Source organism: Strigops habroptila, chromosome 1 (assembly GCF_004027225.2).
Source record: "Strigops habroptila isolate Jane chromosome 1, bStrHab1.2.pri, whole genome shotgun sequence".
Lineage (NCBI taxonomy): Eukaryota > Metazoa > Chordata > Aves > Psittaciformes > Psittacidae > Strigops > Strigops habroptila.
The window spans coordinates 16,428,880-16,447,090 of NC_044277.2; the positions used below are offsets into that span (position 1 = coordinate 16,428,880).

The 18,211-nt window shown below is 34.2% G+C and overlaps 1 protein-coding gene across 1 annotated transcript in view; it reads left to right on the forward strand.

The window, feature by feature from the left end:
* The window catches only part of CSMD3 (CUB and Sushi multiple domains 3), a 609,188-nt gene that overhangs the window by 437,586 nt on the left and 153,391 nt on the right, over positions 1–18,211 (forward strand). Inside the window, 1 exon segment of the mRNA XM_030493685.1 lies at positions 4,293–4,487. Within this exon segment, the coding sequence (XP_030349545.1) occupies positions 4,293–4,487 (195 nt within the window).

Below are 18,211 nucleotides of genomic sequence, written 5' to 3' on the forward strand. Positions count from 1 at the left end.
AGAAGGTCTTTGGATCTGACAGCAAAATGACAGGCACTGTAGTTACTCCAATCACTGTGACAGGCATTGCAGCTGAACCAGAGAACCAACTTGTGCCAGTATCCGTTGCCCCTATAAACAAAACGAAATACTGGATGTGAAAGTCAGGTAATTTAGTAAAAAAAGAAACTCCTCCTATGAAGGGAAAGGAAGAGGAAGTGGAGGAGGCAGGCTATGCTGAAACAGGGCCATCATGAGAAGAGGAGAAGAAAGAGGCAGAACTTGTAAATGAGGTGGTAACCAGTGGATTCCTATCCCTGAGTAAACTGCGAGATATGCTAAAAGATTTCAGCTGTCATCCAGGTGAGCACATTGGACTACACTACTCTAGTCCTGTCTGAAATGGCAATAGTAGTCAAACTCTGCTCCATTGACAGGCTGTATTTTTCAGATACAAATCTCAGACCTCACCCATGTCTCAGGTCTGGTCTGTAATCATGTTTCTGGTTGGGTTTTGTTCTTACTTTCCTCCATCCCTTCATTTCTAGTTTATAATGGAAGAGCAGCTTCCTAGTTCTAATACATGCTCTAAAGAATAATTACGGAATGTTTGCAACAGTTAGGTATGTCTCTAAGAAGCTTATTATGTCTGTGTTCTCTTTGAGACTTACGGTGGAGTTTTAAGTCACCAAGTTCTGAACAAAGCACCTGCTTCTCTTGGCTTTCAATGTTGTTCTCCATGCACAGGGATACTAGTTTTCTAGAGGATTTGGGCATCATTGCCACATTAGCTAAAAGAGACTTCATTGTTGAACTTGAGATTGCGGTAGCACATATCGCTACCTGTTTTCAGCCTGTATTTCAGAAGCCTTAATTGATCCAGTAGTATGAAATGTTACCAGAGAAGTAACTGCTATTTTTCTTGAAGTTCATTGCAAAGTTTTGTTATGGGCAAAAGGAATTTGCAGAAAGCATGCACAACCAAGAATATAATGTTACTGTAACAGAAATCTTAACTGTCTAATTCCTAACTATTACAGAAAAAAACTTCAAAAAAATACAACTACAGAAAAAGTCTTTACAATAATACACCTAAAATTGTCACACATACACTCTCCAGCATTTTCTTTGTTCTGCTAAACCTGCCACTGCCCTTTGTTTTCAGCTTAATGATACTAGTATTCTTAGGAAAGAAAGGGAATAGGCTAAGGGCCATCAGTGTCTTGAGTTCTCCAATTGGAGCCATATGACTGATGGTTAAGAACTTTTTCTCCTGTCTCCTGGGAGCACTTCTGTTTTATTTTTACGAATTTGTTAATACTGTCTTCTTTTTGGCTCTTCCAACACCCCCCCCCCAGGTTCTCAGCTGGACCTGATGAATCCTTTTGCTACATTTGACTTTTTCTTCATATATTGTATACAAATTCACTTAGCAGCTATTTCAGATTTGCCAGAGTACTTTGAAGGTGCTAAGTATTTAAGGCTTTATTTTTCAGACTAGTTATTAAACTGTATTTCTATAGTGACATTATTACTGTTTAGTCAGCAACTTCAGGAGTCTGTCACAACTGTACCTTTGGGGAAAAGAAAATTACAGGGCTGTAAGTTTTCCCTAGAGAAAATTTGTGCTGTGACAGATCATGTCTTTCCTCACTTTTTGATTTATGCACCAGACATAATGGATGACTTTATCTTCTCCTCTCTTTAATTTCTCGTGTAGTACTAATCTCTACTTTATCCAAGGACCTGCTAGAATTATGAAATATGGGTTTCTTATCATAAACTGAAGAATGCTGATTTCACATCATCAGTTGTGTATGAATACATATATATCAATATCAGTTCAGTAAGAAGAAAGTACAGTATTTGCTTGCTATTGTCAAAATGTTATAGTCCTAATTTAAATCACCATTTTTTTTTCTCTGTCCTTTTTTTTTTTGAGGATTTGGACTTGAAAGAATTTTTAGTTTCCTCTAAGGTCTGCCAAGCTTTTCAAATGAAAGTGTGGTTTGCCTACATAGTAATTATTAATATCTATGCGATAACTTTCAGACTTTCTAATAAATTGCATCTTTTAAGTTTAGATTGTCCACCCAAATTTTTGAATGAGTGTTACAAAAGTTTTAGCCTTTCTTTTTCTAATGTCACATGGTATTTTGAAAACTTACCATTCAGAACAGGAGATAGATGTTACAGGCACCACACTACAACTGCCTACATGAATCAATGTAGGTATCAAATACATTTTCTTAACAATTAACTCTGTGATGTAACTATTACTTATTATTATACTGGTTTTCATATCAGATGCATACTCTGTAGATTAGTGTCCTGGTTTCACCTGAGATAGAGTTAATTTCCTCTCTAGTAGCTGGTGCAGTGCTGTGTTTTGGCTTTAGTCTGAGAACAGTGGCGATAATACACTGATGTTTTAGTTGTTGCTGAGTAGCGCTTGCCCAGATCAAAGACTTTTCAGTCTCTCATGCCCTGACAGTGAGGAGGGGCATAAGGAGCCAGGAGGGAACAGAGCTAGGACACCTGACCCAAACTAGACAAAGGGGTATTCCATACCACAGCATGTCATGCCCAGTATATAAAGTGGAGGAGCTACTCATAAGGGACTGATCGCTGCTTGGGTCGTGCTGGGCATCAGTCAGTGGGTGATGAGCAATTGTATTGTGCATCACTTGTGCTTATTGTTGTTCTTTTCTTTCCCCTTTTAGTTTTATATTCTCTCCCCTTGTTATTTTCCTTATTATTATTATTAGTAGTAGTATATTGTACTTTAGTTATTGGACTGTTCTTATCTCAACCTGTGGGGTTTTCATTCATTTGATTCTCCTCCCCATCCTGCCCAGGGAGGGGGAAGGTGTGTGTGTGAGCGAGCAGCTTAGTTACCAGCTGGGTTTAAAAGATGACATTAGATATGCAAATCATAATAAAGTTAATCATATTAGGAGATCTTCACATTATTTTGGAAGATATGATGTTGAAATTTCAACAGAATTACTCTCTACTTCCCTCTTCGTTTGTAAATGTACTTCAGTACTTTTGCAATGTAATTCTTTCCTCTCGTAAATACTATAACATAAAAATGGCCTTAGGGGATCAAACCAACAATCTGTTTAGTTCATTAGCTTGTTTCTCACAGTGATCAATTGCTGATATGTGGCTAAACTGTATAAAAGTCAAATATATAATAATTGTGCCATATTATCTCTAAGTTTTCAGAAACGTCAGCTTAGATACTGCCCAAGTCATATAAAGTTCTTTGTATTTGAAACTATTAAATAGCCTTCCTCAAATTTCAAACCTCATATTGTCTTTTGGCAACTGTACCTGTAGCTGAAAGTTCCACAGTGCAAATATGCCTGATAAAATAACACCTTTTTTTATGTATTAGAAAGTAGGCCCCAATCTTGCAGAAAACAGTAAGTGTTCCCATTGATCTTCTCCACAACAGTCTTAATTGGTGAAGAAGAAAATCTGAAATTTCTGTCTTCTGCTTCATAAAAGAAATGACTTCAAATTCCATCCTGCACAGCACAAAATCATCTGCTTCGTTCCAGCTTCTACCATTTCCTCCTACATTTTCAGTTTTTTTCTTAATGGAAAAATATTGCAAATTTTTCTGAAATACATGCTTTTTCTCCCCTTTTGCATAGTAATATTCTTCATTAGAAATGCTGAGTGGTTATTTTTGTGCAATTTGTTATGTCCTGGATATTAAACACACAGGTATTCACATTATAAAAGGAACAAGAAAGCAAAGATAAGAGCATTTTTATGGTTTGTCCTCTTGTGAGGGGAAAAAAAAACCACTCCTGTGTGAAAATATATCAGTATATCATTTGCACGGATATAGATATTCATTTGCAATTTATTAATTTTGAAGAATTTCATTTGGATACTTTTTTATTTTGTAACAACTACTTGTATTGGTTTCTACCACTTTGGAGTTTTCAGACCACAGATTTTAAAACTAGGATGTGTCTTATCTATGGGAACAGTGTCTATAGATCTAACTTCATCTAACTAACTAAATCATTGGTCCCAGTGAATTCTGGAAAAAATAGTTCTCATAATGGAGCTCTATAGGAATTATCTAGGAAAAGCATAGGAGACATGGTTTTACTCATTATATAGTAATTTGTACAGTCTTTAAAATGAAGGAGAGAGAAGATTTGGTGTGGAATGGAAGGAGCATTATGTGTCTACAGGATGCTCAAAGAAAACCTTGAGAGAACTCCAGAAAATATTTTTAATGTTTTAGATTATATTCAGAATTAAGTTTGCATTTCTTTCTGCTATAGCAAAGCTTCGTGAGTCTTGCTTTGATCCTGGAAATATAATGAATGGAACAAGACTTGGAATGGATTATAAACTGGGGTCAACTGTCACATATTACTGCGATGCAGGTTATGTACTTCAAGGATATTCTACACTAACATGTATCATGGGAGACGATGGAAGACCTGGATGGAATAGAGCTCTACCCAGCTGTCATGGTAAGAGCAGCTTTTAATTTATTATAGTCGCTATTGTTATTATTCTTGCTTTGTCACATGGAAGAAACAGGTACAAAATTAGATTAAGCCATTTTAATAAACTTTTAGGACAAAGCCCTTTTTAATTTCATGCTTAATACAAATAACATTTAATAACTCAAGATAAATATTGTTTCAAGATTTTAATAACATTGGCAAAATAGTGCTACAAGTTAATATTGTAAATAGAGGTTAATAGTAATATCATCCTTTATGTCAACTTATATTCTTGAATCAGCAAATTTACGAAGCAAAAAAATCGGAGCATAGCGATATATATGTATTTAAACAGCGCACGAAGTACGCTCTGGGTGTTACAGTATATGTTTGTTTCTTTTTGTTACTACTGTTTTTTAAACCATGTAGATGAAATATTTTGTATGTACAACATTACATCATTTAACCTGTTGGACATGTGGTCTTCAGGAAAATTCAGCCTTGAAATGCACCAAAGATCCAATCATTCAAACTTTTATGAAAAACTCCACTTATTTCAGGAATCCCCTGACTTTAGTTATACTACCTCTGTCTCAAATGTAAGCATTTTTAGGTTTAAACTCTTAAAAGATTCAATATTTGTTTTACTGATTTTATGGTAATTCTTGCCAGCAATTGATAGCCACTTCAGAAAAAAAACAAAACAATATTCCTTTCACATATTCTGTAAGATTGAGCATAAAAGCCTCCCATCTATACAGATATTTAGGAACAACATAAAAATGTCAGATTATAAAACTAACTTGCTTTATCAATTAAAGTAAAATCTCCTCATTACCATGTTAATTTCAATTCCTTTTCATAATTTGAAGACAGAAAAAAGCTGTTAATTAAATTTCCAGTTTTAATATTTTAAATATAGTGTGGATTTTCTTTTTTGTGTACTTAAATTTCTTTGGAAATGGGATAGTAGAGTAAAAGTAAAATAAAAAAAGTATATCTATAAGTTGTCAACTATAAAAAAATAACCAATTTTATAAGCATTTGAAGAACTTTAGAATTTTCATTATCCACCAAAACCATCATAACACTGAACAACAAAATTCAGTGGCATCAAGTTGGAAAACTTGCCCTAGGAAACTCTCGGAAATGTTACAGGCTTGTAGACTGTGTGCAATGGAAGTCAGAATTTTCTTTCTCTTTTTAAAATGCAATATGAATGTTGGAAGGAGAGGATAGCAGTCAGTGAGGAATGTTGTGTATAAGAGGAGAAATGTTTCCTTCTTTTGGAAGGTCTTTTTTATGAGTAACAAAAGATAAGTAATTTCTTTATCAGTGATGCAATAATTGTGTCTATTCACTTATAATCTGCTTGGCAGTCTTCCAGTTCTATCTATTTTGACATTCACTACAGGGAGACTGTTTTGCTTGGGAGGACTGTCATTTTAATAAAAGGAAAATAAATCTTGTAATAAAAGTGTTGGTGGATATCTGTCACTGATTCTAACTGAACCATTTTCTTTCCTGGATGAACAAGGCCTTATTTCAAAGATGAAAAACCCCACATTTCTTCAGGGTATGGTGTCACAGAATAGGCTTCATAAAGTGACTTAGCCTTGGAATTTTCATTTGGTTTACTTATACTGGCTTTTCCTCCAGTTTAGAGTTGGTGCAGGTTTGTAGGCGTGTTGTGGTGATTTATTGTAGTATGTTTTTACCATGTAATCAGTACTCTCCATTCTAGTGATTTAGGGATTTAGCTCAAGAAAAACAAAACATTTATACAGCTGTGAGAAAGATGGTATCAGTTGACTAGCTTTCAATTACACTGAGCTGGTAAAAGTAGTTTGAGAACTGAATTTTGTCTCCTGACCACCAATCTCACCTACTGTTGTGGTTTAAACCCAGACGGCAACTGAGTAGCACAGAGTCAGGTGTCCTGTCTTTGCGCCCTCATCTCAGAATATGGAAAAGAGGACTATTATGAATGAGTATCCTCATTTTGCCCGTGTTTGTAGCTAAGTAGGTCATGGAAGAGGAAGGGAGAAATTTCTGTACTCCAGATGGCTCTCTGGGCACAAGGGACATGCTTTACAATGTGTAGAATTGGTCTTGTAAACAGTATAATTCAAAAAACAAATAAAAGCTTTTTCTCTTCTATGATGATTTATGTCAGTAATATATGATCATTTCCACAAAGAAAATTATCAGATAAATAACATGGATAGCATGAAGGTGAAACTGATGCAGGAGTCAAAAGTCTGACCTTATTCTGTAAAAACACTTTCTTTGCAATTGATATGGATATTTTCATTGAAGAGTAGAATCTCAGTAGAGGAGGATAGAGTACCATCTCTATAGCCATTCTGAAACCTTGACATAACTTCAGACATACTCCTGAGAGATGGTAGATGAGTTTGAATGGCCCTTGTAGAGGAAGGAGTTACGGATCTTACTTGTTCTGAAGTCCAGCCTTTTAGATAAAATGTGGGGAAAAAACGCATTCACCATTCAGAATTAAAAGGCAAATGAAGGGCAACCATTTGGTATGGCTTTAAGCATTCTCTGAAAATGTCTGGTGCATCACGCCCCATAAGAAATCTTTGTTGAGGATCACTGATATTCTGAGTCTGGTCAGGCTTCCGCATGAACTGGTTGATGAATTGCTCAGTCTGACAAAACTTGCTTTTCTGGAAAATGTGTATACCTAGAGAATATGAGTGTTTATAGACCCTGATAGTCAGTAACTCATGGCTTTGGAGTTAGATAAAAGCTGAGCAGAGGCTTTCAGGATCATAGAGGGCTAGTTTTCCAAAATCTACTCAGTGCATAAAGTTAATGTTTTTGTAATTGTACCTTTCTGTAATTGTACCAAGTATTTTTTATGACCTAGTCCTATGTGCATTAAACATGACTTGCATTTGGGTGAAATAATTATTTTAAATGACCTTGAGCCTCTCTAATAAGTATGGGAAGTGAACCAAATCATTGGCTTCGTTCTTTTATGAACACATGCAAATATTATCCGGGCTAATATGCTAAGCTATTTGACATTTCATGGTGGATGTTAAGGACAGGATGTAATTAGCATGTGCAGATGCAATGTTACTGTGACAGAGATGATGATTAATGATTTCTCTTAGCTTCACCCACTGTAGTTAATTTTAAATTTTTGGTAGCAAACAACAATTGTTTACAGAAAAAAAAAAAAACCAAAACCCTGTAGTCACAAATCACGTTTATGACTTGAGTGTAAAAACCTAGTTGCTACCAGAAGAAATCATTTATTAGTCACTAAAAATATTGCTACATTTCATTATAGTCTGTTGTTTAGTCCTTGGAAATATTTGAATCCAGGCTTCAAAATATCTCCAGCTGAAAGATATATCCAGCAATCTCAAATATGTCATGAGCTGCCTGTGGTTTATTTGCCTTGTGGGGGGAGAACAAAACATCAGTATTCAGAATATTTATATGTACTGTTTGTCTTTTGTTCAGAAGAAAACAAAAAAATCCTCTGATTTCTCAGAGAAAATTACATACCATGATATTTTAAAAGTAACAAAAACATTTTTAATTACAACTGAAACAATGTTAATTCCCAGTCTTCTGTACACAAGTGCGTCCTATAGCCATGGTGGTTTAGTGATTAAAGACCATGCTAAAAACCAGATGCATATGCATTATGAGAAAGGAGAGAGATCTTTAAACTACATGTTCGGTCTACTATCATATGATCTGAGGACAATTTCTGTTATTAGGAGCTGTGAAAAGCTGTGCCTACAGCCTCATCTTCACCCAAAGGAACGTTTTCCTAAAAACTGAAATGTCATAGGAAGTACCTGTTCTTTGCTTTGGGACTGACAGTAGCTCTTGGTTTAATTTGTAGTAATTCATGCTTCTCTATATGATTTTTTTTTTCTTTCTATCTGTATTAACTTGTTACAGCTATTTGAGGTAGCTCAGGTCAGGTTTATACCTGAAAAATTTTAAGATGGAAGACTGCACAGAAAAGCTTAATAGTACTGTTTGTTATTTTGTAATATATTGAATGTTGACAGCTTTTTCATCAATCATTCAATATTGATTCCTTAATCAGAGGCTTCATAGGTCACATTTTTATGCACTTTCTATGCAGTGAAGCTATGATTCTAATGTGGTTATTGGATATCAGCGTGGTCCTGGAAACCATGACTTTAGTCAGCTGATTTTTTTACATGATAAATCATAGTCAGACTGAGTACTGTTACAAATTGCAAGAAAAAAAAACCAAAACCAAACATAATTTTCAACATTATCGACAACATATAAGACAGAATAAGGTAAAAGACTAAGGCACATCAGGCTAAAATATATTCTTGGATGATGTTAATTTACGATAGATAGGTAAACACAAGGTTGAATTTCTACATATTTTAATTTACGTTTCTTTAAAATTCATGTTAAAAGAACAGTCAGACCTCTCATGTCATGATTTATTTTAAACGTGAGAATGAAGACACTTTTTTTTGTGTTTATAGTATTTTGAATGTAAAGATTTTGCTCAAAGCAGTTGGAACTGTCATTAAAACTTTTTTGTCCCATTCTGTATTTTTGGAATACAAATGTAGAATGCTTCATTGTATTCCCAAATCCTGAAATATCATATACAAGCAATTAAAACCAAGGTGTTGAAAGGCACAAACCAATTGTTAGAAACCTAACATTCATTAACTTCCATCTGTGGTATTTAACATTTTTGTCTTTATTAAAAAAACAATCAAGCAAAATACATTTCTAGACAAAACTGCTTGTTTTTAATAGAACGGCTTAAGTGTAAATCTAAAATATAACTGAGGTCAGGATCAGATGTTGTTACAGGGATACTGTAGATGGATACTAATAACTATATTTTGGGTTGGCTACAGTTACTGCTTATTAAGCATTTTTTGGTTTAAGTTACTTTAATTTTTTCATTAATTTAATGTGCCAGACTGATGCTGGCTTTTGCAGTTCTCTGCAAGAGGCTTTTTCCTCAATGTGTTTAATTTGCTTTAAAGTAATGTATCTGTGGCAGAGAATTAGGTCTGCAGTAAGAACATTGTCATCATACTTTGATGTTGGCAGAGGATTGAATAAGATAGTAGAAAAGAAGTAGAGATACAGTGAGGATACAAAGGCAGGATAGCTTATAAGCACTAAAAAATAAATCTTGCAAAATGAATCTGAAATTAAGTCTCAGAAATCCAATGCCTATCTTTCTTATGTTAGGAAAGGGCCTCAGCCAGAAACTGGGGATGACATGAGTTTAAATGATTGGTATTTACGGTGTAAAGAGTAGAGTGAAAACAATCATTGGTAGAGTTACTGTGCATTGGAGTGCAGAGAATAACCTTTGTCAGCATTCCTTTAAGGTAGTAAATGTACTAAAGGCATTAAAACACATGGAAAGGGTGGTATAGGTGATGCTGCAATTGTAGTCATCTGTTCACTTCCCCTTGAAACATGACAGTTTTATTTAAAAGAAATTTATTCCTATTTTACATTTGAATTATGACTACCTAAATGATATTACAGAGTGAAATTCGTTAATCACCATGGGCATGTGAAAAAGTTGTGCCACCTGCTCTTGGATTTTCAACATTGAGGGGCCATTCTGACTAGATTACTTCAGAAACCTTTCTTAAATGAGCATTCATAAAAGGTATAACTTGTTTTTCTCATATTATGCGCTTTTATCATGCACCGTCATGCTTGCACATCTTTGAGTAGGTAAAGAATCCAACTTCCTGATATATACACCATATAACAAGAAGACAGGATTTATGCTTTGGTTTAAAACTACTCCATAGTTCACTTTAATCTTTATAAGGAAAATCTGTAAAACATGTAGTGAGGAGAAAAAAAAGCAAACAACCCAAGCCATAACCCTTTGGAGTGACTGTGTTTATGGTACTGTGCAATGTCACCAATTATTCTGTTAACTCTGCATAATCTTGTGTTTGAAGTTGTGAAGAATGAAATGACACATAAAGAGAAGCAAGAGGAAGTGTGTAGAGAGGAAACATTTGTCCTTTAAAATATCAAAAAATATAGTAATTATTAGAGTGTAGTATAGCGTACATGTATATAAAAGTATTAAGCCATTATTAATAATTCATTTATGTGTGTAAAAGTATTATACATTATAAGTAAAAAACTGACTTGGTATTTATGTTCCAGAAAAAAAAAAAGGGAAGACATTTATGGCTGAAAAATCTTACATTAAAAAGTTAATCAATGACAGAATTAAGGCTGTCATGCAGGTGGGGGTGTGTTTGGAACATCTTCAACAGTGATCTTATATACTAGTGTGGTTGGAAGAGGGCATCAGTTGTTTTGTTTTCACCCAGTGATAATAAAGCGTTGCTTATGTTTGAAGTCACCATATGAAGGGCCACTGTTAAATCTATTTCAAAGCCTGAAAGTGTGTAAGGAATAAGTCAAGCAGTTGCAGAAGGCGCAGAGTATTCTTGCAGCTAATGAAGCTGAATGTTACTGTGGATAAGACTTTTTGTGTTTTATAGTTCCAAAGTAATGTTCAGTTTAACCACTTACGCAGGATGCTTTACTTAAAATTCCTGTATGTTGGCTACTTACAAAGCATTTATCATTTTATTTTTTGGTCAGAATAACATGTCTGTTTCATAAAGTCACATAGACCATGACCTGAGTATTTAGCAGTAGAGTTGAAATCAATTAGGATTGTGTTTTGGCAGTGTAAAATGCTACTCGAATGCTATGCATTATGATAACTTTGTTCTTAATAGTCATGACTTGAAAAGGCAGTTGAAGGACTTATGAAGAAGATATGAGAGATTTTACTGTGACTGAAATAACTTCTGAATACTAAATTTTTGTTCCCAAGCTTCCATTGACTGTTTTTCACATGTATATGCCGGTTTCTTTACAATTTCTTCTTTCCTCTCAATATAGTCAATGGAGAGACACAGGTTTCTTAAAAGATCACTAAAGGGGATTCAAAGAGCTTGTTAAGAAGATACATTTTGCTGTTTGCTGTTTGCATCTGGACTGCATGAACAGGATTTGCTGTGCTTGCTTGCTCAGCAGGGTGTGACTTTAGACCAGCAACATAGGAAATACTACTTACAGTGAAGTATCTGAATACAGTGGTAATACTGCTTGACATGAAAGTACACAACAAACACTATTTTGGAGGGATTGTAGGGTTACTTTTTGTGTGTATGTATAAAAATGTAGCACAAAGAAGACAGAAGATTACTGAGAAAGTAAAAGAGTAGTCATCTAGGTCTGAGTATACCTTAACCTAGAAACCTCACCCTAAAGACACTGTTCTGTATGAACACACTCATTGCTCCTCCTTCATGGTAAGGAGGCCATTATACAACAAGAACTATGAAGTCAAAAAGCCAAAAAGAGAAAAGCTAACTTCCACCTAGTGGATTTGGCAGTAATTAGCTAGAGATTGAGTTATCAGTATGTGTTTCTTGGAGATAGTGGACTCATTTTTCCTTTGACAAGCCACTGAGTGTTTAAAATAAATAAATGGTTTTGGAAATAGGAAATAAAAATAAGATCTTTCTATAGGTCTATGTGGATAACTGGTATTTTGCCAAACTACAGTTTTTCTGAAAATATGATTAAGCTAAAAATCTCATGTTTTCTTCAGCCTTTCTTCTCTTCATATCAGAGAAAGCTTGAAAATGTTACTTGAATGAGCTGTAAAGGTTAGTAATTCAAGAAAGCTCAGAAAACTATTAAAAATAAGTACAGACACATACATATACCCACACCAAGCACTACTTTTGCTGACCTTTTACATACACATTTGGAATTCATAATATGGCTTTACAATATCCATCATATAATAAATGCTGTGTGTAATAGTAGATGCAACTGTTAGTTTGAATAAACATCATGAACAAGCAACAAAAATGTATGAGGGAAAGTAGTATTGTAGAGAATAGCATGTAAATGAAAAAATGTATAAATTAACTAACATACAGTTTCTAATTAATTTGGCAATAAAAACATATAGAAAGCGCAGATGAAAAAGCAGGATAAAGTATGTGATTTTTTAAAATTTAGAATATTAAAAACTAACATTTGTTTGCTTTGAATATGTGAATTTTCCAGTAGAAATTCCCCCCCAAAAAAAGGTTATTCTGTCATATATTTTGAGATGGAGAGAAAACCATCTTCTAGGACTAGTTTAAATAAATATATGCTTGTTTCTGTAGTAAGTGTTAACATCATAGGTACATATCTTTCTTTGAAGGTTCTTTAGAACAGACAGGGTGTCTTCAGGGTATTCTGTTCTTAGAAGGAAAAAAAATCCTTACCGTTTATTCACGCAGATAGGCAAATACTTCTTTTCCAAAACCTGCAAGATACTGAAGTAGGGTAGGATTATGTAGTATCAGTCAGTAATCAAGGTAAGTCAGTTAATTAATTACTGGAATTACAGAAACTAATCCAGTCATCTGCAGAGGCTATACCTGATAAATACACGTGTGTCTAACTTAACCTCAAGCAGCAGTCTAAAGGTCCTCATGCTTGTCTAATAAGACTTCAGTGATACATGCAACTGAAAGAAGATTTTATTAGGTGGGATATATTGGTGGTTACATGTATAAGACATACATACTTCATTCTTTGCAAAAATTTTGTCATCTTCACATTGACTGTCATGGTGGAGACTAAGGGAGGGTTCTGTGGAATCGAAAAAACTGCAATTAAGAGACTGCATTGTTTCAAAATGAAATTCAATCTTCTTTTCCTTTTTGACTGGGCTACATATAGCAGTTAGTCAACCTACTATAGGAATGGTAAGCAAGATCATTGTTCATCTTAAGTTATAACTGCCTCTTTTAAGATCTCATGTTCTTGATGTTTCACTCAGAAGTTGCATTTATAACAGCTTTTTTCTGATCTCACATTATTTTTAAGGAACGTATCTTCCACAACAAAACTTTACTTCTTTTCAGGTATTCTCTGGAACCTTTTTATTACGGATTTCTTTTTTATATCCTGAAGTGTAGCTGTGTGATAACAGAAGTTAATATAATGATTCACAACTCTAATACGCCTTTGTGTACTCCCAACTACCACAGAAGTTGTTTTGTTGCTCTGAATTTTGAAAGTTACATTTTCTTCTCTGTTTTTACTGCACTTCATTTTCTATTTTTCTGTTGTTTTGACAATGAGTAAGTAAGTTGGTAGTTTAAATCTTTACTTATATAGCATGCTAGGAAATGCACTGGTTTGGTTCTTGGGTGAATTTTTATTAAAAGATATATTCAGATATTAAGCTATATTTAGAGTTATGGTTGAGAGCACATTTAAGTAACTGAAGGTCAGAGAACATTACACTGATATTTTAATTATCCTCAGTTCAAATATCAGTTATTTAGTTAGCATCTTTTATTTCAGCATTAAGATAAAAGTATCGAATAGAGAAACAGCTGGCCTAAAGCAGAGCAGATTTTATCAATGAGAGTAAATGTGACAATAATGTGCTCAGAATGTATCCAAATTGTCCATAATGCACTCAGATTGGACACCCTGGGAGGAAGGGAAGAGAAAAAAACTAAAAGCTATTTTTGACTTTGTATGGGGGGCTGTATCACACTGAGGAAGCTAATTGCTGATTTTGAAGGCAGCAACAAAAAGGTAAGTATTTACTGGTAACCTGGAAATCATGTAGAAATACCATTTTAGAGTCTCACCAGCCAAAAGCAAAATTTACTATTCTAGAAAGTAAAATACGTATTCCACAAAGAGGAAATAATTTTTGAAGAGGATAGTAGAAAGTGTGGCCAACAGGGGTTTTTTAGAAACAACTTTAAAACATGGAACTCTAATCTAAACACTAATACACTTTTTCAAAGATGAGAAAAATAGGAAACTTATTAAATTCTCAACAGAAGTTCAAGGCCAAAAATACATTCAAGGACAGCATTATTGCAGAAATTTAAGTAAATTATGTGTTATGTTATGTTATATGTTTGTTACATTATTGAGGTAACCAGAGAGGTCCTGCATTAGAACTACTCATTTAGCTCTATAGGACTGTGTCAAAATGGAAGCAGTTGTAGAAGAGATGTTAAAGAAAATCAGTAACCATAGCAAGTTGCTAAGATGAGACAGTCTTTTCTGTGTAGTTCTGAAGGATCCTAGATGTGGAGTGTTTGAAGTATAGATGTTGACCTTAAGGTTAAATTAGCCTTTCTATCAAAATAGTGGAAGGTGATGAACATGTCAGAAATCTTTTGTGATGAGCAGCTGGGTCAATTTCCACAGTTAAAAAATTGGTAGAGACTATAAAAAATAACAGAACTAGGAAATGCATGGTTAAACATGTTGAAGAAAAATCAATAGAACTTTTGAGGAGGAATGTGGAGCTTATTGGTAAGTCTGAAAACTCTGCAAGCATATGAATGAAATTAACAACAGTCGATACCATATAATTGAATTTTTGAAAAGTTTTGACTGAGTTCCATGAAGAAAGGTTATCTTTTAAGGGAAATGTAATACAATGTGTAGGATTAATACTTATTATTAAAGTAAGAATTGAAAGTTGTTGGTGTGTCTGGGGATTTTATGTTATTTAAAAAAAAAAAAAAAAATACAATAAAAGAAGGTTACCACAAAGATCCCATATGTATTTATGTTAGGAATTGTGCCATCCAGTACAGCTTCACATAAAATTGAGGTGACAAAGATATTTCACAGATATCACAGAGTTATATTGCGTAATCAAATCTAGAGTCAAATCCACAATATTCCTCAACACTGTGTGACTAGGGAGTAAAATGGGCATAAATTTCACTTCCATTAAATGCAGGATAAATGCTCATATAAGAAATAACCCTAAGTATAGGCATGTGATGGTAGACAATTAGCTTTTAGTAGTTAGGTAAATTACCTTGAAATCATTATGGTTAGTTCTTCTCAGATTAATAAAATTCTAGCAGGATTATATTTGAGGGTTTTCTTTTCCTTGGAGGGCATCCTAGCCCATGAGACATATTCTGATGAGTCAGTGTTAACACTAGAACAAATAAATATAATGTGAAAATAATGTCTGCTTCTTTCCTTCACGTATAGGAGAGTTTATTTCTTGGAGCTCAGACTTCAAGGAAAAATAAAATTTACATTCTCAAATATTATCTGTATTAAGACCATTAAAAATCACAGCAAAAAATGGCTGCTATGATTCCTCTTCTCAGAAAGTAGATACTTGTTTCAATACTTGGTTTTGACAGATTTTAAAAAGCAATTTGTAACTAAATATTTAATTGTGGACAGTTCAACTTCCATAAACTAGTTGTAGGCATGTTCAGAATTGAAGGCTGTTAGCTATATATATGCACAAACTGTTAAGTTGTTTCAGTGTACTCTAAACAGGATAGTGATTTTCTAACTTTTGCTTCATATGGGTAACACATATATTTCCCTGCATTTCAGCCTAGCAACTCAACTGAATTTAGAATGATGTTGCAGTTATGAAGCTAAAAACTAGTCACCACTCAGGACAAAAATCATGTTATTTTTAATGACTGTTTCTTAAACTAGTAAAAAATGCCAAATATTAGATTGAGCAGGGCTCAAAAGAAAATAGTTGCTTTCTAAATCTTTTAATAATTTCTAACCAGTACAGTTCATTGCAAAGGTAACATACTGAATTAATTTTATATTAAAATAAAAAGAATCAGGAAAAAGGTTAAGTAAAATAAGATTTTAGGTACCCCAGAAGTTGTTTGAAGATAGACTCAAAATTTTCTTAAAAATATTTATGGACATATCAGACACGACGTAAGACAGGATGTTCATCTAAATGTATGTTCATACTTAGAAGGTCATGTTTCTGCTATTGACAAAACCTCTGAAAGAAAGGTGTTCTTTGGAGTCTCATGAAAACCGTGAAGCTGACGTCTTTCCAAGTTTTGTTGTCATCACTCTACACACTTGTAACAGAAACTGTCAGGACTGTGTCACCTTAAACCATGACTTCTCTCTTTTTTATATATTTCTTTTTCTTCCCCTCCTTCCTAGTTGTCTGCTGTCCTAGACATTTGCTTTCCTTATGTGTATCCAAAGCTTGACTTGCCATGGATATGCATAGAATATAGAACTTACTTAGAAATGTAATTGTTTTAATCTTGCTTTAAGTATAATCAATCATTAAAGAGTTAGAAAGAGATACAGTATAATCAGAATGTAGCTACACATGAAAGAGGTAAACAATATGCATAGATATTACTTATCTCATTCAAGAAGAGTTTGAGATTTTACCACAGGTGAAATTCCGCACAACATGTGATAAAAATGGCAATTCTTGTATTCTGCAAATTTGTAACCGGTGCTTGAAATGTCTTGATGGGTGCTAACATGCCACACTGTAATTCAAAATCAGGTAGAGACATTACTGGTAATGTCAGAGTAATGTAACTGGCCTTTACAGAAACCACTTGCATGAGGTATAGCAAAAGCAGTGGAGATTAGATCAGTGACTGTTGTCAGTATTTTTATTTTTTGTCTGTTTGCTTGTTTTAAAGGCCAATCTTGTATTCTGTATTTTTTATTTTTATTTTTTCAATTGATACTTGTGGAATTATTATTTCTTGTGAAGAGATCTGTAAATCTTTGCACATCTTTCATTCATACTTTCTCATGAGTCAATGTTTGAACTCTGCTATTGTAGCTAAAAATGTGTTAAGTTTTGTTAATCTCTGACTTATTTTTACTTCTACACATCTGTCATGTAATGCTCTTTTCCTCTTGCTATCTAAATAGATTTGAAGGACTTAAACAGTTTCCCCCAGAAAACTATTACTGCCAGTTTTCTCTTACTTTTTTATTCGTTTATTATGTTGGTTAGTAAATCGTTTTAAATTGATTGTTTGTTTTCCTCCAGAAGTTCCTTAAATATCATGTCAAAGCTTTGCTGCAAATGGTTGACTTGAAAAGCATTGTAAAATCTTTATTTAGTTACTGTTTCTCAGTAACTGTGAAAGCTATAACTTTGGTGTGCTCTTTCAAAGTAATGAACCTGTGCTGAGGCACAGGCTGACTTCAAAGACCTATTGAACCTCTGTTTGTTATCAGCAGAGACTGTTCCACTGCAAAGACTTTTATTCTAGCACAAAATCTGCTAGACAACATTTCCTTTTACTAGATGGCTCCATTCTCAGAGCCTGCTGCTTTAACTCCATTTTATTGGCAAAGAGAAAATAAAACATTAGCTAAATGAAGGAACTGCAGCCTTGTTCAGTGAGTGTATCTGAAGTGAGCCAGGCTCCTGGATATTTATCTGATCGAGTTCTAGTGCATTCATCAACTGAATTCGGAGATCTCTGGTGCAGTGAGAAACATGAAGGAGGAGAGACACCGCACCATCCTCCAGCTTGCCTGGGAACGCTAAGCCAGAGAGAACTCAGATTCTGTCCCTCGTTCCACAGGGAAGCGACATTAAAAAAAGTCTTTGCCTATTGCAGAAAGACAGCGTGATCACTCAGTGAGGCCTTCATGAGCCACGTGCGTTTCCTTCAAGAGTTAAGAAGCAAAATATAGTACATTAAACATCACTTAAGAGTCTAGACACTGGGAATTAGTTTATACCACTGCTAGCTGTTGAATTATTTTTCTTACAGAAAGCTATTTATTTGTTGCACTACTAGTAGAAAAATTAAGAATTAATAATTGTCTGCAATTTGGCTATATTAGGTTCAAAATTTGCTAGCGTC